The sequence below is a fragment of the Sinocyclocheilus anshuiensis genome, unplaced genomic scaffold (assembly GCF_001515605.1).
Source record: "Sinocyclocheilus anshuiensis isolate Anshui unplaced genomic scaffold, SAMN03320099.WGS_v1.1 scaffold999, whole genome shotgun sequence".
NCBI lineage: Eukaryota > Metazoa > Chordata > Actinopteri > Cypriniformes > Cyprinidae > Sinocyclocheilus > Sinocyclocheilus anshuiensis.
This window is the reverse complement of record NW_015544197.1, coordinates 701,023-725,351: the sequence shown is the minus strand read 5'-3', so window position 1 is coordinate 725,351 and position 24,329 is coordinate 701,023. Positions and strand designations below refer to the sequence as shown.

The 24,329-nt window shown below is 36.7% G+C and overlaps 1 protein-coding gene across 1 annotated transcript in view; it reads right to left on the bottom strand.

The window, feature by feature from the left end:
- Positions 1-14,288, bottom strand: part of LOC107696772 (histone deacetylase complex subunit SAP130-like) — a 25,363-nt gene extending 11,075 nt beyond the window's left edge. Inside the window, exons 1-10 of the mRNA XM_016497268.1 lie at positions 14,232-14,288; positions 13,356-13,466; positions 12,104-12,369; positions 10,352-10,516; positions 10,128-10,248; positions 5,194-5,318; positions 3,365-3,489; positions 3,126-3,270; positions 2,598-2,688; positions 2,408-2,512 (exon numbers count right to left, since the gene is read on the bottom strand). Of these exons, the coding sequence (XP_016352754.1) occupies positions 2,408-2,512; positions 2,598-2,688; positions 3,126-3,270; positions 3,365-3,489; positions 5,194-5,318; positions 10,128-10,248; positions 10,352-10,516; positions 12,104-12,369; positions 13,356-13,466; positions 14,232-14,283 (1,306 nt within the window). The 5' untranslated portion in view covers positions 14,284-14,288. The remainder of the gene's footprint in view (positions 1-2,407; positions 2,513-2,597; positions 2,689-3,125; positions 3,271-3,364; positions 3,490-5,193; positions 5,319-10,127; positions 10,249-10,351; positions 10,517-12,103; positions 12,370-13,355; positions 13,467-14,231) is intronic.
- Positions 14,289-24,329: the final 10,041 nt, after the last annotated feature.

Genomic DNA, 24,329 nt, shown 5'->3' with positions numbered 1-24,329 from the left:
CGATTTGCCATCATTTATTGCTTTATTTATTATATTAATAATACACTTAATGGAATGTTAAGAATATGACATAAACATGACATACGATTAATAAGGACAGAAAATATTTGCCTCTATAAAGGTAAAAAAATGCACCTGTAAATCAATTTAAGGGGGCAAATATTGTCCTTTAATAGAAAAGGTGTGACTGCGGTCTAAGTGGAAGAGAGGGGGTACGCAGAAGAATGTTAAATGCCCCAGGGGGTACGCTGCTGTAAAAAGTTTGAGAACCACTGCCATAGAGCAATAAAATGAACAGTGAAAATATAACAAAAGCTTGTACAATACATTTGAACAGGTATAATTCAGTGTGAAAGTAACTGCAGGAAATATCTGTTTGCTAAATGAAGCCAGTTTAACATGATTCTTTTTTTTTTTTTTGGTTTCTGTACCCAATATGTTTAAAAATTACAAATGCTTTGAAAATAGAGGTATTGGTACTTGGTATCGGCAAGTACAAAAATAAAAGTATCCGTCTCGTTCTGGAAAAAGTGGTATCAGTGCATCCCTAGTTCTAACAAACTATCAAATCCATCCATCAAACAAACTATCAATCCATTTAAAGGGGGCATCGGATGAAATTTTCACTTTTTTTTTTTTTTTTTGCATGTAGTTAGGTTTCTGGCATGTCTGCCAGCTGAGAAAAGCTGAAAAGAAAACACACAGCCAGTTTGTTATGCACTGTCTGAGTCTGAAACCGTGTCATCCAGTGAGCTGTTACAATTTGCAGCCATTTCTACATAGATAGCTAGCTATTTGAATAAGACCACCTCTGAGCCATAAATGAAGTCCAAGGCAGCAATTCTCACTTCTTGTGTCAACACACCAAATGGAAGAGAGGGGTGGAGTGAGCAGTAGCTCATTATCAGTGAAAGTGACAAAGTGAAAAAAGTGAAAGTGACGTGACATGACATGTGGCCAAATATGGTGACCCATACTCGGAATTAGTGCTCTGCATTTATCCCATCCAAAGTGAACACACACACACCGTGAACACACACCCAACGTGAACACACACCCGGAGCAGTGGGCAGCCATTTTTTTGCTGCGGCGCCCGGGGAGCAGTTGGGGGTTCGGTGCCTTGCTCAAGGGCACCTCAGTCGTGGTATTGAAGGTGGGAGAGAGTGCTGTACATTCACTCCCCCCACCTACAATCCCTGCCGGTACGAGACTCGAACCCGCAACCTTTGGGTTACGAGTCCGACTCTCTTACCATTAGGCCACGACTTCCCCAGGCCACGACTTCCAGGAGACGAGTCGCTGTGAACAGAACTGTTTTTGACAAGGTGAATCAATCCATCTATCCATCAATCCATCTGTAAGGCCAGTAAAGGGTCACACTTCAAGTTTTCCTGTAGTAGTAGAAGTTATTTATTTTTATTGCCATGTCAGCATTAAAGGCTATCTTTGTAGCAAAAACGGAGTTTGGATAATACAAGAGCTACATAAACACAAATTAAAACCAAACAAACAAAAATACAGCAGTAGATTTAAAATCTCTCTCTCTTTAAAATCTTTTCTGGTAAAATCTTACCAAATAAGCCCCTGAGTAAGCGTAGGTCATAAAAAAAGTTTTGTACTTGCATTACAACCGGGACATTCCAATAAAATATGTTCAAATACATTCAAATTTTTAAACAAGGGTTTAAAGAACACAACATGAATTTCATTAATTATGAATTTCAGTGCTGCCTAATTCTATTTCACTACAACAATCGACTAGGGCTGACTAAACATTAGTCAATGAGAAGAGGCTTTGGTCGACCAAATTTTGATTGATCGGTCGGTCACAGAAAAAATAACTCCAAAAGAAGTGTCAAAGTCATGCAGACCAGGAAGGACAGATCATCAACACGGCTGCTCCATGTGGTAATTATGTCGGGCAAGAAATCCAAAGTGTGGATTTATTTCGAGAAGGTAACAAGATGGCCCCAAAAACATGACACCCAAACTCTGCAGGCAAACATTTACCTATCATTTATCAACCTCTATCATGGCTTATCATTTGAAACATGCAAATTAGCCATGTACTTTAGCCACTTTCCATGGCTGCTTGCACTGATGTTACCGTTAACCAAGATAAATGTGCACTATTATTTATTTACTTGTTTTTTTTATAATTTATATCTGTCCTACATTTAAAAAATATTTTCACAATTTAATTTTAAGAAAAGGAAGTTTGTTATTTTTTTTGTTTTCGTTCTGATCTAAAAAAAAAAAAAAAAAAAAAACTTAATGCGATGTTGCGGCTACTTGTCCTTACCTGTTTATTTCTGCATTAATTTCTCTGATGTTTTATTTGTTTATAATTTCTATTTAGGCATTTATAAACAATATTGAACGCTATAAACACGTGGGTTGTGCTTACCGATAGGGATGGCAGAGGTGGTCACAGCTGTAGCATGGGAGGAGTGAGAGGCCATTGTCATGGTGACAATAGTGCTACTGGTCATTTGGGTATGTGGTGCAGAGCCTGTTTTGGGGTACACAGAGTTTACATGAAGTTATGAACCACATGGAAATGTGTCACTGTAAATAATTTTGGGGGACAAAGTTACCTGTAGTAGTAGCTAAAGTAGCAGTGTTGGTAGCCAAGATCGGAGCTACAGTGGCAGCGGCAACAGGGGTCACAGTGTTGAAGATCGGCTTCTGTAGACAAAAAAAAACAAACAAACTCAAAGTTCATAAATGAGTAAAAGAAAGTTTGTGGCATTATGTTTCAGCAAGAACACCCTATATGCTTTATTTTAAAGATTTATACAAACATTACTCTAACAGCGCAGTGGGTCAAAACATGACATACTATCAACTTATAGAAAGTAACTTGTTTTCAGATCATATTTTAATTAGACTGGGTTTAGTACATTGAAAATATAAAACACTTAATTCATTTATCTTATTTAATTTTCAAACAAAAAACATTAAAAAACATCATAATCTCATACTTTATTTTTTTTTACAAATACAGTATAAAAGCATCTATATACATGACTCAATAAATAGCTTCCTTTATATTTTAGGGTGTAATGTGGGGTCCCTGCTTTACATAAATAACTTTAGATCAATAGGCTCATAGTAGGACTGACTTGTGTGACGGTGTGAGCGGGCTGGGCTTTCTGGGTTCCAATTGCTGGGTGGGAGGGGAGGGTGATGCGCGTGGCAGTGTCCCGGGGAGTGGGGGGACGCTGGATGTTGATGGTGGTTGGTGGAGGGTGAATGGTTACTGGTCGCCTAAAACCACAAATTCAAGATCATTGAAATAACACCAAACAATATTATGATATTATGAGTTAAAAGAGCAAAGAGATGGATACAATCATTTTACCCATGAATCATCTCTGCAGCATGTGTGACAGGGGTGTTAATGACTGGGGACTGGGTTCTAGCAGCTGGGATGGGAGCCACCATGGTGGGCAGAACAGCCGTCGAGGCAGTCACCAAAGGTCGAGACTGTAAATAAAGACACCGTGCATAAATATCAAGAACTTTCAAGAACTCAAGAAAGATGTTGGAGATCTATGAACTGCAAATCAGCTTTTGAAAACCCTTTTCACAACTGTGTAAACCGGCAGCAACAGGAAACATAAAATGTAACTACAAAGCAACAGGACCTCCTTGTACATGTGTTTTTATGACTTGCAAATATATATATACATATGGTTTTCTCTAATGTTCTGAACATTGTTGTTGCATATTCGTCTGATTTACTTGCGTAACCAAGGTGCCAAAACCAGCTGGCTAACAGAGATGAGGTTCTAAATGGTGTTTGTCTTGGAATTATTAGTTATTAATTAATTAGTTAGATGAAATTATCAACAAATCAGTAATGTTTTGCACTGTATGTACCAAATGTATAGCCATCATGGAGACATTTTTAGTTATACCAATCTCTTAAATAGTTTATGGGGCAGAAATTGTGATCGTGTGATGGTCTATTTATTTATTTTTAATTATCATTATCCAGTAAATCATGAACAACTAGAAAAGTCATAGTGGCTATGAATATCACTGTGGACAATGGGGGGGCCTTGGGAGTCAAAAAGGTCACTGCTCTAAACATGACATTTACGTTAAGTGCTGTTTAGATCAGAGCAGATTGTTGTGCCTAGTTGTAGGCTTGCTGCGATAGATGGTGTTTTCGGTTATACCGGTGTTAAGCCGCAACACCGGTTACGTCATTTTCCTACAGCGGCACCGCCCCCCACCATCATTTAGATTTTTTTATAGAAACAAAAATCATTTAGCCTAGTTCAGTTAGAGGACAGACACTTTTAAAAACTAAACGCTCAATGCAGCGTGCCGAACCATGCGCGAACGACCGTGCACCATGGAGCAGGAGTCAGATTTTATTTATCACGTGAGGAGAGTGAGTCGAGCTGACTGACAAGAGTGAGGTGAGAAAGACAAGACGATGGCAGAAGATTCTTTAGAAAGGAAATGCAAAGGCGCCTTGTTTGGCAATATTTTAGATTTTGAAAAGTCTATTGACTGGAAGTTTTTTTAAACATTCGTTTCTTATTTATTTGGTTCCACAGTGTTTGCTGATTACTTTATTTAAACGTTGTGTATTTTATTTATTTTATTTTACATCAAGGTATATATGCCGTGCCTCCAAGCTTTCTTATTCGTTTTGCTAATAAACGTTCTATGTTTCTTATTTATTTGGTTCCACAGTGTTTGCCGATTTTCTGTTTTATATACCTATTTAAATTTTGTGTAGCATAAGTAATTCATTATTTTATTAGGCATATATGGTGTATTTTTATTCGTTTTGTTAATAAAAGTTATGAGTTTGACGTTGTTGCTTGAATTGAATCAAAGCCGAATTGTCGCTAATTTGAAAGTGAAAGTAAAACGCGCACGGCACTTTTTCAAGCTATTTGAAAGCCAAGAAATCAGATGAAAAGAGGGAAAACTCAAACGAACAATTGCTTGACGGCGAATTGCGGCAATTCAATTGCCGCTAATTCGAAAGTGAAAGTAAAATGCGCACTGCACTTTTACAAGCCATTTGAAAGCTAAGAAAAGAAGGAAACTCAAACGAACTCACACCCCCCTCCCACCCCAACGGTGATACCGGTGATACGGAAAATTTCCTCACCGTCACAACCCTACCTAGTTGTATGTGATCAGTAAGTTGTGAAGCCTCTGCACCTGAATAGGCTGATGTATAATGTGCTGCACAGCTGCAGGTTGGCTAGGGCCTGCGTTCCCTCCTCCGGCTGGTCTGAGAACAGTAGGGCCTTTAGTGCTAGACATGACAGCTGCAGCAGCTGCGCCTGAAACACCAAACACAAGCACAAATATTACACTATTACAGTAGGTTACAGTTCATGAATACTGTGTTTGTGGAACTAATGGTCACTCTTTTAAACCCTTTGTTAAACACAATCCACTAAATACTCACTGCCTCATTACAGAGAAAAACTACATTTGAATAAAAATATATAAGCTATGAAATTAAATTAGCTGACTGTATAATTTAGCAGCAAAAACAATCTTGAAAAAAAAAATCTTTGGTGCACATTATACAATTTGTGAAAGTAAAACGCGCACGGCACTTTTTCAAGCTATTTGAAAGCCAAGAAATCAGATGAAAAGAGGGAAAACTCAAACGAACAATTGCTTGACGGCGAATTGCGGCAATTCAATTGCCGCTAATTTGAAAGTGAAAGTAAAATGCGCACTGCACTTTTACAAGCCATTTGAAAGCTAAGAAAAGAAGGAAACTCAAACGAACTAACACCCCCCTCCCACCCCAACGGTGATACCGGTGATACGGAAAATTTCCTCACCGTCACAACCCTACCTAGTTGTATGTGATCAGTAAGTTGTGAAGCCTCTGCACCTGAATAGGCTGATGTATAATGTGCTGCACAGCTGCAGGTTGGCTAGGGCCTGCGTTCCCTCCGGCTGGTCTGAGAACAGTAGGGCCTTTAGTGCTGGACATGACAGCTGCAGCAGCTGCACCTGAAACACCAAACACAGGCACAGATATTACTATTACAGTAGGCTAAAGTTCGTATCAAACAAACAAACCAGAAAAGTCACTTTCATCATGTAAAGGCGTCAATGCGTCATTTCTCGCATCAAACAGAAGTGCATAACATCCAGAAAACTACAGACATTTGAAAACTATTTTTGCATTTAGCTTAAATTGACTAATTTCAGTTATTTCAATGAAAATTTTGTAGTCGACTAGTGTAAAAGTAACAAGTCCTGTGTAAAAATCTGTTAATTCTAACAGCCAAATCCAATGCTATACAGCTGAAAAAAGGTCATATATTTTAACATTAGACTGTCGCATAAAACGTGACAAGAATTCAAGTCAACATTGGCCAATACAGTCATTTATTTATTGAAAATAGAGAGTTCAGGACTTATAGGGGCAAAATTAATAGCCTACTGTAAACAGAATACCAAGTAAAAGTTAGACAATATATTATAACAAGTTTAAAATGTTTTGTCATTCTACCAGAAGAAAAAAAAAAACAGGAAGGAACATCATTTAAACCCAGCATGTCTAGCACGTCAATTTACAGTAGGTATAGAAAAGAAATCACCCCCCTTTAAAATAATCACATTTTGTTGCTTTGCAGCCTTACTGAGCGGAGAATGACTGACAGCTGCAGCAGAAGGAAGATGAGTTTCTGTAAGCCTAAATTCTGTCCCTCACATTAAGATATGGAATGGCTTCAGATGATATAGTGCAGGGCTCCAGACTGTGACCATTTTTTCTGCCCGAGTGACTAAATTTTGTGTGCGATCGCACTGGCGCAACCACCACGTTGGTCAACTCATAAGCGCTGTAATTTCTGTTGCATATGAGAAACATCAAACGGCAAACGAAACTGATTTATACATTAAGCATAAGTTCTGCACAGATATATTTTTACTTGTCATGAACACTGAGAGTGCGCTTGAGAGCATACTCCGTCTTTATAGCACATTATTCCAATTCATCTCAATGGATGCACAGCGTATTTGACACACAGTAAACTCTAGATTGAAAGCCCCACCCTGAGAGTGCTCAGTGTTTCTCTCACACATTCGAAGAAAGAGAGAGTGTGCGAGCGCGTGTGTAAATGATATTCTTTGTTGTATTTTCCTGTCAAAATAACATTTCAAAAGTGAAATGTGAAAGTGGAATTTCATTTGGAATTATTCAGTCTTCAACACAAACAGAAGGCATTGGCAATTTCTTTAGTAGTGGACAAAACTAATGCGAAAACGTCAATCTTAATGTAGAGTGCTCACTTATTATGTCCCAGTTTTGATTTCAGCAAATCAGTTTGAATGTGGACAACATGATTAACATACATTAACCCAGCAGCTCATCAGGCCCTCGGGCACTTGTAACTATTAATAGTAGTATTAAGTATTATCTTATCAGTATTATTGATAGTTGACAAATATGCATTTAAATATATACAGTAGGTATAGAAAAGAATCACCCCCCTTTAACATAATCACATTGTGTTGCTTTGAAGCCTGAAATGAAGACGGACACTGTTTTTGTTATATCCATCTGTATTTACTCAGTGCAACTTAAAACATCCAAGTGAAATATATAACACCAACATGTCAGAAAAAAATTAAAGAAATAAAAAACAGAATCACTGAGTTGGAAAAAGGATCACCCCCTTGTGTCAGTATTTTTTTTTTTTTACAATAAATCGTGCTACCAATGGTGATTAAATCTAACGATCGCAGCTCAGAGCACGTCAAACTGTGCAAATTATTATTATTGTTATACATTGTTCTCATCAGTTAGTGTTAACAACATCAACATTGCGTGACTGCATGCATTTAGTGTGCATTACGATACTGTTACGATTCCTTTAATAAATTTGAGTATTTGATTATAAAAAATCCTGTATTTTGCCCGTGTCAATTAAGCAGCAAAATACCGTAAGTGGCGCATTCCACGGATGAGAATCCATGAAAAGCATTACTAGACCGTTTTATAAGGCAGCATGAAAACCATTTAAAAATCATAATAAAGCATAGTGCTATTGTACAGCAAAAGAGAAACTCCTGTTCACAAAATTCAAATCACAAATAATACTGCTGATGATAAAGAACGGGTTGAATGAAACCCCTTTCGTTTCCATATAACCATAAACTATGATAAAAGTTTATAAGGCAGCATGAAAACCATTTAAAAATCATAATAAAGCATAGTGCTATTGTGAATTCACAAAGGCTGCAGTTCAATTAAATAAATATATGTATTGCGGGTTTCACATGTGCTTTATTTATATGCGTGTAGGTTGTGTGCATCTCAGAGCGGCTCCGTTTAGGGCTGTCACGATTATGAAATTTGGCTGACGATTAATTGTCTAAAAAATAGTCACGGTTATTGCGATTAATTGTCTGTTTTAGGGCTCGTGCGACCAGCTGAGAAAGTTAGTTGCAAAAGAGCGACCAGTGGGAAGAATGAGTCTGGAGCCCTGTATAGGCTATACAGCGCATGAAAAGCAAACTGGTGCTCTTCTGTTTCTTTTGGTGTATGACTCCCCCTTGTCTCGTATAAAAAGCACAATAATTGCAGTTGTCTGAAACAACCGCGGTTAGATCAAATAATCGCGATTAGACGGTTATTTAATTATCGCAACAGGCCTATATACGGTGCATGAAAAGCAAACTGGTGCTCTTCTGTTTCTTTTGGTGTATGACTCCCCCTTGTCTCGTATAAAAAGCACAATAATTGTGGTTGTCTGAAACAACCACGGTTAGATCAAATAATCGCGATTAGATGGTTATTTAATTATCGCGACAGGCCTAGCTCCGTTCACAGTAAATGCTGCTCCACACAAACCATCAAGTTATCATTTACATACGCAGACCATCTCAAACTCCATCTTTCCACATGCTGAGAGTCGGAGTTGCTTGTTCATCTGGGAACAATGTGCACCATTCTATCAGATTTATAAGGTAAATCATTTATAAACCTATGCCAACACAGGAGAATACATCATTATCTTTCTAAATACGGTAACTCCTCATCGCGACTTCAAAATAAAAGTTTGCATGTTTTGATGTCCACATGTTCTTGTTCAACAAATTACAGTGGCTGTAGCATTTCTATCATAAAGAATTGGCCAAATATTAAAGATTAAGTGGACATTTGAATTAAATGTTGTTTAGTCAATATTATACAAGGAATAGATTGCACTAGAAAGTGTAAAAACAATCACCAGGCCATTGGCGCCCACTGCAGGCACTTGCTATAATACATAATGTACATACGTTATGATTATATTGTTTTATTACATGAGTATTTTAACTGTTTTGTTCAATAAAACCATATGATTACTTGCTTTTGATATTTTATTTGAACCAATAATTACTGCCTCATTGCTATTATATATATGTATTTTAAGTCATTTTAAAGTCTATGGTTCACTTAGGTCTATTTTTATTACCATAAATTATCCAATTACTCGATTAATCATCAGAATAATCAATTGATTACTCGATTACCAACATAACTGTTAGTGACAGTCCTACTTTAGATTTTGATTTCTGTATAGTCTAATAACGGTCATACCTTTCAAATGTCATCAAAAGAAATTGTTCTTTTAACCTCAAAAAAATATAATGTTCCATAGAACTCATTCTAAAATGACAAGTTTAATTATTCCAGCTGCTGTAAGAAGAGGCTACAAATTATCTGCCACCTGCAGCATCCACACATGCCATATAGCCTACTAACCATGACTCCTTCTTTACGTATACAGACGCGACAATGACGCAAAGATGAACGGCGGCAGACTCGGAAATCGACCTGAAGCACTCAAATTAGAAAACATTATTACAAGCTTACCCTTGTGAATCGGGCTAAGGTAAGGAGATAGTTTTGAACACTGATTGGTTATGTACTTGCTCAATAATTGATTTTGGATAATTTTTAACCAAAAAAGTTACGGAATGCAGCTTTAAAAGAGTCTTCTTTTGTGTTCTACATAAAAAGAAAGTCATACGGGGTTTGGAACAACATGAGGGGGAAGTAAATGATGGAAGTTTTCATTCTGGGTGAACTATCCCTTCATGCAACGATGTTGAGTTTGAATGAAATCACTGACCTCTGGGCAGATGGGAGGTGAAAGTGTGGGAAGGAGCAGGAGATCCGATCTGTAGCGCAGATGCACTGCCCCTGAAGATCTGCACGTTAGTGGCCATTAGTTGATGACGATTACTCTGTCCCTGGAGAAACATTATTTGTCACAAAATGTTTGTCGCAATAAGCACACTGTGTGCAATCTAAAGAACCCTGTCTAGGAGGAGTTCATAGTTGATAGTGCCATACCTGCTGACCGCTGATGGTTGCCACTGGTATAGAAGCTGGAGCAATGCTGCTCTCAAGGGGAACGGTGATATGTCCAGACACTTTGGCTGGAACAGGAACATGACCTTGGCTAATGGCTGGAGCAGGTGCTATAAGACGACTAGGCATAGGTGACTTCAGGGCAGTCTGGAGAATGAAAAAAAAAAAAACAAAAAAAAAAAAAAAAGAGGTGGATGGATTATCTCGGCAAAGGAGAAGTGCTCACTAACACAGATTTAGACAGATTTGTGAACAATATTTGAGAGAAATAGGCCTTTTGTGTACATAGAAAAAGTCTTAGATCTTTGAGTTCAGCTCATGAAAAATGGGGGCAAAAACAAGTGTTGCATTTATAATTTTGTTCAGTGTAAATCAAAAGATTGAAGGGTGATTCTCAAAAATCTGTATTTTCTGCAAGTTTTTTTTTTTCAAGAAAAATGTAGATGTCTTTCCAAAAAAGGACACTTAGAAACTCCAAAAGGACACCAAAGAACCAAAATGATATAAAGAGCCCATATAAGCACATATGAAAGAAAAAAAGAATGTTATAGTATATGTACAGTGCAACAGCAAAGAGCTTTTTTACATTTTAGAGAAATAAAGTTGCGATACTGAACAGGGCCACATTGAGATGCCAAAAAACCCAAAACCAACCGCCTGCTGACTGCATATATCTACTACAGTACACGGATCCATTCAGAATAACTAAACACAGCAACATACAAGTGACAAATCAAATGTCCTGAATGTGTATGGAAACAGCGTGAATGTACAGAAATGTCTGTGCATAAATACAATGTGCGATCAGTGCGTCATAGTCTTCCCCCATCAAAACTTTACTAGCGAGACTGATTATCCAGTCGAGAAACTGTAGTTTGCGTCTCATCTGGCCATACAGCGGTAGGATGTGTTGACAATCCGTGTTGACTAATCCGTTCAGTCTGTACTTCAAACAGCGCGACATGTGAGGGCTTACGCTCTTCAGAGACAATCACAGAATATGACGGAACTCGTGTTTAAAAGCGAAACACACTGGAATTAATAATTCAATGAAAACGCAACGCGAGTCTCTGTTCTCTCTGATGTAATCAGCCTGGTTTCCTTTATATTAGCGCTGTTTTGGACAGATTGTTTCAATGCATTCGCTTACTGGATCATTAGACTGAAAACTTTCCCGGAGTTTAGCTTAAAATGATCTGATCGCAAGCAGAGAAGCAAAATTGGGTTAAAGGGGTCATATGATGCTTTTTTCCACATAGTGAGGTAGATATGTGGGGGCGTGTTTGAACGAGCCGTTTTAGGGGGGCGTGGCAGAGTCTTAACTTTGATAAAGAATATCTCTTTGGTTTTGAGACTTTAGTCTTTGCAACTTCAGGGATCTTATCTATGCACAATCAGCTTGTAACACTCCAAAGAGAAAGGAAAACTTGAAATCGCATCATATGACCCCTTTAAAGAGTTAGAATAGAAAATGTTCTTCAGTGATTTTGCGTGAAATTATTAATTGCGTTAAGGATTGTAAAATTAATCTCAATTAAACGTGTTAATGTTGACAGCCCTAATATATATATATATATATATATATATATATCAGCAGGTCCTGTTCGGTATATATATATTTATGTGTGTGTGTGGTGGAAATGACTCCACAACTGAGACAGCCATCATTTCTGAAAATTATATACATTTAAATTACATAAATTCACAGGAGAGAAGAAAGTGAAATGAAGTTACTTTCACTGAGCCCTCACTGACGCTGGACTGATGGCCCTGTAGTAGTTGGACTGATGGGGCAGCCACAGTTACAGGAGGGCTGGGCTGAATAGGCACATGCTGAGGCAAAGCAGGAGGCTGGCCTAGAGCTTGGACCTGTGGGTAGGGCCTGACCACCACCGGCTCCTGCTTATCATCACGGAACGATGCAATTCCACCTGCACTGCCACTGCCAGGTGGAGGATCCTGAGAGTGATCCACTTCACGGCTGCTGTCCTCCCTGCCCACTGCAACACATTATTTATCACATTTTATCAGCCTTCAATATGTGATGCCCATACCTGGGATCTCAAAAAGTAGGCCTACTGGTACTTCAGTACCTAGTTGATATTAAAATTAAATGCAGGCTTAACACTAATACAACACTCTGTGACACTGCATCAACTTTAAAGTGCCTCAAAAAAATTTGAAAATCAGAAAAATTAAAATAAAATATGTAATGTGACATCAGAGAAGAAACGCTGTTACAGATGGGATGAACATTTTCAGATTCTGAACCATTTTTTTCCCGTGGATTAACTTGCCCAGAATAATTGTTCACCACAAGACTAGTAATGTGTGTGAACAAAGTAAAGAGGGTCCATTTTGATTTCATGTGAACTTTAAATCATGTTCAATGCTCAAAAAAAAATGTTTTATGTGTATACACAGTAGTTTTGTGAGTGCTAACAGACAGTATGAAAAAATATTGCATCACAGGAAAAAAAACAAAAAAAGACAAAAGCAAAAATCAATTGAGATTTTTTTTTTTACTGGTTACTATATAAAGTCCATAATCTTTTCTTCTTTATTGTGACGCAATATGCGCCAACCATCTTCTCATACGCATACAATGAGAAGCACTTATCAACAAAAGAGAAGCTTTAAGGGCTTAATTATTATTATTAATATTATTATTTATTTTATAGCCATATTGATATATAATCAAAGTTTCAGCCAAATTGTGCCTCCTTGCAAACAAACACAGCAAACCAGACGTTTCTAATTAATTAATTTTAATTAATCACAATTGCGATTTTTACCAGAAAACTATATATATTTTTTTTTTTCATGGTAACTGATGATGCTATGAATTTCATGCAACAAGGGGGTTTAGTCAACTAGTTAACTGTAGTTAATTTTGCTGTGTTATCAACTACTGGAACTTTTGATTTTGATAGTAACAAGCCCGTCTGAAACGAAATGGTCTAGATTGGTGCAATCACACTCCTACCTGATTGTGTGCATAGAACGCTGCTGTCAGTAGAAGTCTGACCTGGTCCAGCTCCAGGAGGAGGCAGTGCAGCCCTGGGAAACTGCTGAGAACTCATCTTGTGTCTATTTTCTGTGAGAAAAGACCAATTCTAGTTGAACAGTTTTAATATCTTACTATACTAAAGTACAAGGACAAATATCACAATTCAAAAAGAACTGGAGAGCAGACTGTGCTGTGAAAAATCCTGCTTTCTGCAGAGTTCACTATAGTTAACTATTTTCTTATCTGTACTTTTCAAGCAACCCCAGAGACTTAAAACTCATTATGGTGCGTATAACTAGGGCTCAATGTAAAATGCACGATGGAGGCTCCATTTATAAGCAGGGTTTGGGACCCCAGCTCTAGAGTTCAGTTGTATGATAGTTCAGGTGGAGACACGGACCACAGAAATTATTTGCAAACAAAGCACATGATCGAATAAAACCAACAACAAACAAACTACGATCGCCGCATTACACAGACCACACGATTCGCTCTCTTTTACAAAGTAATATCCACCAATACTTCAAATATTCTTATTAAGGCGCGATAAGCACTAGCTGATGGCAATACCAGTCACTTTTGGTGCATTAATGTTTAATTCATGAAACGAAACAGGTTGCACGACTAAATCTTACAAACAGCCAACAAGCCATGATAACAGAGCAACGGTAGATGTTATTGATCAAAACAGAGGCGTTATTGCTGGTTGACAAAAGCTAATGTGAATCTGTCTATAAAGTGCAGGTTAAATGCAGGAAGTATGAGGGTTCTTTCATGACAACAATATGGAAATGTACTACAAACACAAATAGGACCTATGAGAAAAAAGATAAGAAACATTGTAAATACTACCGTGTCTCTCTCTCTCTGAAGCTATTCCCACTCCATAGTGTGAAAACTGCATCAACCAAAAAGCACTAAATGGCGGCCCGGCGCAAAAGATTTCAAAATAAAACCCCCATATGAACCATATACATTTTTCTCTGTATATATTATTTGTCTTTACAAAAATATATATATATGTGTGTGTGTGTGTGTGTGTGTTGCCTGAATTCCACGACAAAATAATACATAAATAAATCTACAATGTTCTATATGTAAATATGTATATGAATAATAGGAAATCAATCAATCAATCAATAAAAACTAATTGCAAAAATGTGAAATGCAAACATATGAAATTTAGTCTGATAGAAGACTTGATTGAAGACTCTGAAGTTGATTTTTAATTCCATATTTCAAACTTTCTCCAATCATTCATTTCTCATTCATTTTATTTCAGTTTTTTCTCTTTCTATTTCTATGTTGCGCAAAGGGAAAAAAATAGAACTACAGAAATAAATGAATGATTAAAAAAAAATATAAGAAATAGCGATAGAATGTATTTATTTGTTTCATTTATTTCTTATTTCTATGATGAAGGTTATTAGAGGAAGTATAAATGTTTTACCTTATATGTTTGTTTTCTGTAAAGTTGTCGAAATCCTCCTTTGTAAAGTGGGAATACATTTGTAGGTGACTGAACTTCTGGTTATGATATAATTGCAGTTTGAACCATGCTTTACATAATTTCCCATCATATCCCAGTATTTCATTTTTTTCCTTCTCACTCAAGCCTTGTTCCAAAACACAGTGTGGCCATACTTTTGAAACTGTGTTGTTTATTGATTATTATATACTATTTATTTTAATAATGAGGACATGGAGATTGATTGATTGATTGATTGATTGATTGATTGATTGATATTATCAAAAGCATTAAACATTATCAAACAGAAAGACCTTAAAGGTCCCATGACATGCTGCTTTTTGGATGCTTTTATATAGGCCTAAGTGGTCCCTAGTACTGTATCTGAAGTCTCTTTCCCGAAATTCAGCCTTGGTGCAGAATTTCAGCCACTACGAGCCAGTCCCACAATGAGCTTTCCTTAGGATGTGCCATTTCTGTGTCTGTAGCTTTAAATGCTAATGAGGAGGAGAGAGGCGGGGCAACTGCCATGCTTCGCTCGTTTGCAAGCCATGATGTCTCTCGAGGAAAAAAAATATTGCGCTCGGCTCGCACGGTAGTAGCTCATTTTCTCATGGGTGGGCCAAATTCTCTGGGCGGGCAAAGCAGAGAAAGGGGAGGTAACCTTTCCCCGTATGACGACATAAAGGGAAGATTCCAGATTGGGCCATCTGAGCTTTCATTTTCTCAAAGGCAAAGCAGGATACCCAGGGCTCGGTTTACACCTATCGCCATTTCTAGCCACTGGGGGACCATAGGCAGGCTAGGGGAACTCATATTAATGTTAAAAAAACCTCATAAAGTGAAATTTTCATGCCATGGGACCTTTAAATATTATCATATTATAACAACATATTTTTCAACAATTCTCATTACAAATTTGTGAAGTTGGTACTTGGTGCGTGTTGCATTTTCAAATGCATGTTATAAGTAACCTACAATCACAGCACTTGCGGAGATGGAGTTTGTGTGGAACTGCAATTGCAAACTGAGCCGCTCCAAGACACTGAAAATAACAGACCATGCATAAATGAACAGTGCCACACTTCCAAACACTGAGGCTAAGAGTTCTTTTGTCTTTTGATAACTCCAAAGGTGTGGTTCTCATTTAATTCCCTGTGACTCCTCTGCATGTGCACGATTGAACACGGGGAGTCACCAGCTTTTTTGCATAATACTGAAAAATCATACCAGTGTACTTTGAGGTCAAAATGTCTGATTTGCATGTTTAGTCTTGTACAGAACCATATTAAATTATTTTTTCTTGAATCATCATTGGAAGCTGGTTCTTACAGTTTTCACAGTGAAAGTGGGGTGTAACTGGGTTAGAATTTAAACAGCTGAAAATCCTTTTGTTCAGAGTTACATTACAGACTGCTGCAGACTGACATCAAACACCAATTGGATACCAGGAGGACAACCGATATAGACAGACACATTCTGCAGAGAGAACATGACAAAATGAGCCTCAAAGAGCAAGAAAGGGAGAGGACAACAACAGAGTAAGAGAGTAAAGATGAGCATTACCTTGAGAACCATCCCACCGTTGGTCTACTGAAAACACTGTGAATTGCCAGTCTAATAATCAAAAAATAAACAAACACAAAACTAATATGTTCACATCACCTATTTCAAAACCAATCCAAAGCAAAATCAAGCCAAATGCTATCTGATTGCCAATGAATAATCTGTGATTTTTCCTCGGTGATATTTTCTCTCCCCTGGAAACATCTGATCTTGAAAGTCCCTTTGTCAGTCACTGTCACTTAGACAACTGAGCACAAGATGATCTGAAATTAATTACAGTTAAAAACTGATGTTGCTAAAGTTGTTTTTGAGGTTTGGGTAAACTGCCTTATAGATTACACTAATTAATCACTTTTTTTGTACTGAATGTGATTCTCTCCCATTTTGAATTTGCTTACAATAATACAAAACATACATATGTCTGTGATAAGTTTATAAGTTTGTGTATGCAATTAATGATAAATCAATGTGATGTTCACACTGCCTTTTTATGCATGCATGCACAGAGACACTAATCAGATGAAGCAGGAGAGCTGTAGCACATCATCTCAAATGTCACAGATTTTAATGTGAACAATTTAATGTTAGAAAACACAAACAGCAAACTCAGTCCTACAGTGACTTTGTATAGGTACAATTATGTTATTATCAAAAGCAATGGTAGCAAAGTAATGTTCTGTAATATGGTATCTAGAATTATTACGAGCATAAAATAGGTACCATATTCATTTTGACTCATCTCTTTGAGTCCAAAAATTGGTTTTAAGTCTGAAATGTGTGGTTTATCGTTTGAATTTTTTTTTTCGTAGATAACATTTTATGTTGTAGTCACCCAACCAACATTTTTTTATTATTATTTTTTATTTGTTTATAATGGGGGTTGTTAACAAATTTGAATGTTAAAATATGGGGCCCCTGGAAAAAAAGATTGTGAACCACTGCTCTAAACCAACAGTTAGAGACAAGTCATGTTGATGTGAGAATTACATTCAATAGGGCATCAAACATTTCAAAGTATCATAGCATTCTAAAACAAATGGCATCACAAAATATGATAAATCAAATGCAAGTGGCACATATAACTTTTATAGCAGAGGTATACTGCTATTTTATAGCAGAGTAACTAGATTTAGGCCCATATTTTTACTCTTACTCTTTGTGGAAAGGGATTTTATGCTGTCCACCAGATGGCACAACTAAACTGAATAAATATTACTCAGCACTTTTCAACATCAAGTTTCTTTACATAGATCTATACCATATTTATATATTTTGCAATTGTTAAACACTCACTAAAAGACTTTTTAGACTTACTCCATATAATTAATTTTGTTTTGGAGTTCTTTTTTCCTGACCTTGCGTGTCAGTGGTACGTACAATAGCAACGCAGTTCCAAAAATATTTAATTTTGATTCGTGATGGAAATTTGGAGCAGACAAACAAACGCTTCAGGTTTCTTGTCTGGCCCCAGTCCAGAAAAATTCCAACAAATTTTCAGAATAAAGCCACGTTAGTCATTCTCAATTCATTTCATTCCTGAAAAGAAAGGCGCAACAAAGCTTAAGACTGACAAACAGCATCACACACTCCACCTGCTACTCTTTTGTTGGCTTTGCTTAAAATTATTCACTGCTCTCTCAAAAGGATATTACAAAATAAACAGATTAAACAACATTCAACTCTTTTTCCAAGCATTTCTTTTTCTGAGTCTTTCCAGTACAACTTACAAGACATGCAGATATTTTGTTTGTAATGAAGTCTGATTTTGGCATCAAGTGTTCCAACAAAAGGTGTTATGGTGTGTCTAAACTATCAAGAAGGCTCTGTTGAACTCTTTAAAGAATACTATTTTCTGAATGGCTTTAATGTAATTGCTTAATATGATTAGCCTTCATTCGATAGACTTCATGATACAGTATTCAAACTGCAACGGAGCAGATATTTTGCAGTTACATGTTCTTGCTGTCTGAATATGATATGACTTACCAAAGAAAAATGGAAAAGGTATCGGTAATTTTCTGCCAGGACATTCATTATCTGTTAGGTTTATGGGCCTAAAACACAACAACATCATTTTAAAATACGTACATTTTCTTCATATTTTTGTGGAATTTTCTTATAATGTACAAAATACATTGTTGGAAAATATACTAGGAGGGGGAGCTAACAACACATACCTTTGCTAATGAAAATTCATAGGTAAAAACAAATTTGAAACATTTGAATCAGAATGCTTAGATGTGTCACTATTCACTACACACAGTTTAACTAGTTACTTTCTGTTGTGCAGTGAAGTAAAAGCTGTTTACCTCCTCTCATGCTATAATTTGTTGATATATTTGTCTGGGGCTGAAGCAATGCCTCATGGTATTGTCATGTTATTTTATCCTCCAGAAAGAGGCAATAAAGTCTGCATAAGCAATTGCCCAGGACGGGGTTTAGGAGGTATAACAGACTGTTTTAGACCTGAAAAGTCTCAGTGCATGGATAATGATCCCATGGCTTTAGCTTCATGTTACTAGCACACATATGGGGAATTACATCACAGGATACCCAGGATGTTTGGCAACACTGCTGTGTTCTCATGAGTCAAAACTATTTTCCTGCATGAGAGCGAGGCTATTTTTGTCAGTCATGTAAGGTTAAGGTGCTTCTTGCAAAAGCTCAGGCGTGTGTTGGGACTATATTTGGATCAACGGAATCTCCTCTTAATCTAAAATATAAATAAATAAAATAAATTGTATCTTGTCATTTAGTTTTTATCATCCAACTTACTGTATTGCAGGGCCCGTACAGTCCCCTATGAAGAAACATGAAGTTCAATTCACCTTTACATTAAAGCTGCAGCAAAATAGCATGAAAAGGGAGGTGATGGATGCCAGATGTTTTCTTTTGCCCTACTTTTACTGGCTGTTATTAAGCAAGTATGAATGAATTATTATCTAATCTCCTGCTGATACTCTTGCTTAATGCCTGTCTTTTGCGCAATACTTAATTGCGTATAAAAATCAACTAAGATCCTGCACAATTAAACAGTTAAAAATTATTGTGTCACTACTGAAACATTCATGACTTCATTTGCTTTATTATCAAAGGTGAAGGTAATGAGGGGTTAGGTTATGCATTACACATGCTACAATGCAAACTTTCCCAGAGATTATGCGAGAGCAAAATCATTTATTTTGTGCCAGGTTAAAAACATACATAACCCTCAGACAAAAACAGAGTATGTCTGATCTTAGTAAGCAGCTTTGGTAGGGATCCATAAATGCCCTGTCGAGAGAAATTATATTTGATGAGCTCTGTCTTCCTCATCTGTTTACTCTGGAAATGTATTCAAAATCAACGTCAGAAAAAGGATATCACATTCCGCTCAATCTGTGTTCTTTGGTTCAGAGATGTAGATAATTCTGGCAGCTGCAGAAAACAAGATTGCACATTGCTCTCATTATTTCAGTAAGAAGCAAAGCATGCTTTGGAAGAATGTGTGACCAAGTATTATTTTTTACTTAAAAAAAAAAAAAGAACTTGTATAATTTAATTATTTACTAAATTAAGTCTCTGTGGGCATTGCAGGCAGTAATTATTTTTACATTTTGATTTCTTGCTTTTTTTAATTTAATTGGAATGGTATGAAACTTGGTGAGTTTTTGGCTAGGTGAATACAAAACAAAACTGTGGACATGATTTGAAAAGGCATGGTTTTAAGTCTTAAGCCACTTTTAGGGTATGTTTACACAACAAAGATATACTAAAAATTGAAAAGATTTTCTTTTGTGTTTTTGCAAAGGAAGTTCTGCATACAGACAACAATGCTGTCAAAATGATCCCCGCTCACACAGATCCGTGAAAACGACTAAAAGTGCTGTATTATGCATGCCAGACCAGTTAGTAATGTCACTTTGTAAAGAAACACTACGCACCTGCTCACATACACATAGACTGAACACATAATACGCATATGTGCATAGAATTCACTCTTCATAGATTTGTGTTTTTATGACATGTTTTACTTGCACTTGAAACCGGTTTTAAAAAGTTTGCATTTTCAGGCCCCCAAAACGCTATTGTCATGTAAATGAATGGCCAAAACACATAAAACGTTTTCTGTTTTTAGTTGAAAACAGTGTTGTGTAAATGTGTTGAAAATTGAAACTGCAGAGCATTTTTAAAATGATTTTATTTTATTGTGGGTTCAATTTAAAAATCAGCCATGGTGAAGAAAAAAGACTGTCTTCGGTCAGTTTTGGCCACCAGAATCACAAGTGTAACCCCAAAATTAAGAATACCAAAATGTCAAGTGCAAACATCAGTTTAAAGGGGGAAGATGATATTTACACTTACAGACATTGCCTAAATTGATTGTTGTGGGTAGTAATTCACATTTGACAGGCCCTGAAAAAAACTTTTCCACCAGCAGAGCATTCTAGATTCTTCTGTTGGGGCTCATGGGGGTCATACGCAGTAAATTGGCAACAAGACATAAATATCTGTCCGACTCCTGCCAACATGTGCATGTGCCCTCTAATGTGTATGTACCAAATGTTAAGCTGAGAGGACAATTAGAAACAGCCATTTCTCCACATTTTCTCTCTATGCCATGCTCAAACATGAGGCGAGAGCATGTGTGCTACTAAATAAGTGACACCCTATCCATCCTCACCTGTCAGTGTGTGACTGGGATTGAGCTCTTGTGAAACAGCATAGTGAACATTCCTGTCTACAGCATGCATTACATAGCACTGCAAGGACCTTATCTGGGTTAACACGGTATGATGTTAGTGGGAAAAATCATCACATGCTGGGTAAATCAAAGTATATCTGTGAATAATCATAATTCAGTGAAAGCATGGAATTCCAAAGTGGTTTCTGACAAACATGAACACGGATGACTATTTCACCCACCACTTCATAACGCACAGACATGGACGTAAATACAGGTGATGGATGCTTTGCAATGACTACTTCATATTTGCAATGCTGCAACATAGAAGCTTTGAGACTTTTGCCAGGTAATATGAACACTTCATCAGTCTGGCATCCATCAGGCATGTCTGACCTTCCTGTGGAGCTCTTGATGCAAGTCGTTGGATGTTCTCTAGATTGTAGGCACAATAAAAGATCTAATAACAGATCTAATTAGGCTATCTTTAGAGTAGAGTCACAGTGACAGAGATTAGAATTAGCCTCATCTGGTCTTGATTTTAGCTTACATTAGGTCAGTGATCTAGAAAAGAAGCTTTTTTACAATAAAAATTGCATTATGAGTGTCTCGTCTTTATCAACCTGTCATTAAAGAACATGCTTGAGATAAAAAAAATAAAATGATGCGTGAAAAAGAAATAAACATCACTTGAGTAATAAGAATATTGTGCACCATTTCCAATTAAACTGTAATTTTAATCAAAATATTTTTAAGGTGTGTATTTATGGTACATAAAAGACTTAACTGTGAAATTATTCAAATGAGTCTGCCATTTTATTACAGAAATGTTTCCATCAACGTCATTTATCATCACATTGCTTTTAAAAACAATGCAAAATTTGAGGCGTGGTGGACATGACTGTCATCGGAATTTGCATTTTAAATGAAAACAAAATTAGATTTATTTAACTGTGGAAGCTGCATTTTGTATTTATGTATTTTTTCAATTTCATTGTTTTTTATTTTTATTCTTTTGGGTTTAAATGTTCATCATTTGTCTAATAAGCAATTTCACTTACATCTGTTAAACCTAATATATAAAGACCTTTAAGCACAGCTGACTGCACAGAAACTTACCTCACCCTATTACACCTTTCTGTGACTCATAAGATTATGCCATATGAACTGATCATTGCATAAAACACAATCCACCTCAAAACAGCTGGGCGTCAGATTAAGATCCCTACAACAGGAAGATGATACTTTTGCCACTTCCTGTTGCTCCACCTTCAGAACTTACTTTAGATGCATGCATCGGTCTAAAAGACTAACCCGACTTAGTAACGCCACACCCTCCATTTGTGGAGCCCTTTTGTGCGGTCAGGGTAGTCAAACGTGACTAATTGGTTTCAAGGCAGATAAAACAAACTATTTTGTTTGTTTATTGGCTTTCTAATCTCTATTTCTAGGGATGAATTTTACACTCTCGATTTCGATTGTTCAGCTGTATTTATGTTGAAATTATTTTACATTTTGTTAAACGGTACATTTATACTATTTGCCAAAGGTATTCAGCAAAAAGGAAGGCATTTTCCATCATAAGGCTAATTTAAAGGGGAACTATATGCTTTTTTTATTTTTACATTTTTAACTTCCTTTAGTTTAATGTTGCTGTTTGTGCATGAAAAAGATGTACAAAGTTACAAAACACAAATTACACTCCAAAGTGAGTTATTCGGTACACTGTAAATTCTAATTAGTAAACCTTACTTAAAAAAAGCATGCAAACCGATTGCCTTGAAAAAACCAAGTGAAGTGAAATAAGAATAGTAATTTGTACTAACAAAGGTTTATTAAGCGCTCTAAACTTACACGCAAGTTCTGGTAACTCAGAATCACTATTTTCAACAACTAAATGAGAAGGAAAGAAAGAATACACATTTCTATACATATCTATTTGAAGCCTCAATCATAAAATCAATTAAAATGCAGCATTTGCTCTGTATTACTGTAGTAAGTGTTTCAACACAGCAAAGAAATATCAATTACTGCAAGACAAAGAGCTCATTCAGTTTAACCCTTAAAGGTGTAATCACGTAATGACTATGATTGTGATGTATTAAAATATATTGACAATAAAATTATAAATTAAAAAATAACTTTAACCTAAAAAGTGACCAAAGCATCACAGTCTTATACAATTATAGAGGGAACACTGCAAAACATTACAGTAAATAATTACGTTAATTATATCAGTGGCACCTAAGTATTGACTTTAAACCCTGCCGAGAGCTCATCTTGACGACTTTTGGAATGATCTTAAGATTGTACCTCGGAATTTCCATGCTGTGATTTTTAACTAGCTACAAAGTTTTGAATTTGAGACAGTAAAAATACGCCATAAGTTCTAACAGCAGAATAGCCTAGATCTTTGGTGCCTCTTAGCGAACACCGGTGCTGACAAGGAGTTAGTCATAGTCAGTTCAAATTAACAGCACACAGAAAGATACATTCACACACAATTATTTTTTTTTAACTGACCTTTCTTATATTGTATAGAAGTAATCGGTCTTTGTCCAGTGATAAAAATGCAAGCAGTCTCTCTCCTTCTTCCCAGGTTCAGCAAATTCGGTGCACATATTCAAAACACTGCTTGCTGCGCATGCTCTCTAACCGTGCTTATTTCTTCTTCTGTTGTTTTGTTGCACATTAGCAACACATTAGCGCACTGCTGCCTCTCACTGGTCAATTAATGTCATTGGTTTCGTTGTGGCTACTTGAATAATTTAAGTAACAGTTACTCATAGCAGTAAGTTAGTTGTTTTACTCGCCGTAAAATGGCTGTAACTTAACAAAACCTAGTAAGTATAACAACTAAGTAAAGATAACCAATTATATCTAAGTAAGGTAAACTATTGGATTTTACAGTGTATATCAGTAACTGTTTTTTGAATGCCCTCAAATGCTTTGATTAAAGTCCTGAGGTTTCTTCCAGGAATGTACACGTCACAGTTTCCTGAATTTAAATAATTCCTACCCAAAGTATTCCCAAAAAAACACAAGAGGGGGCAGAGCCTTGCCTTGTTCAAATACCCACACTTGTGGTCTTGGCCACTTGAGAGCGCGTGCGCGCAAGTAAGTAAGTGCGCAAGACTGTCCCAGGTCTTAAAAATGCCAAAGCGCAGTGCCCTTAACGCACACTGAATCCATAATATCTTGAATACCGCTCCGGAGCGGTATTCCAGGCTTAGTGTATCCCATCATGCATTGT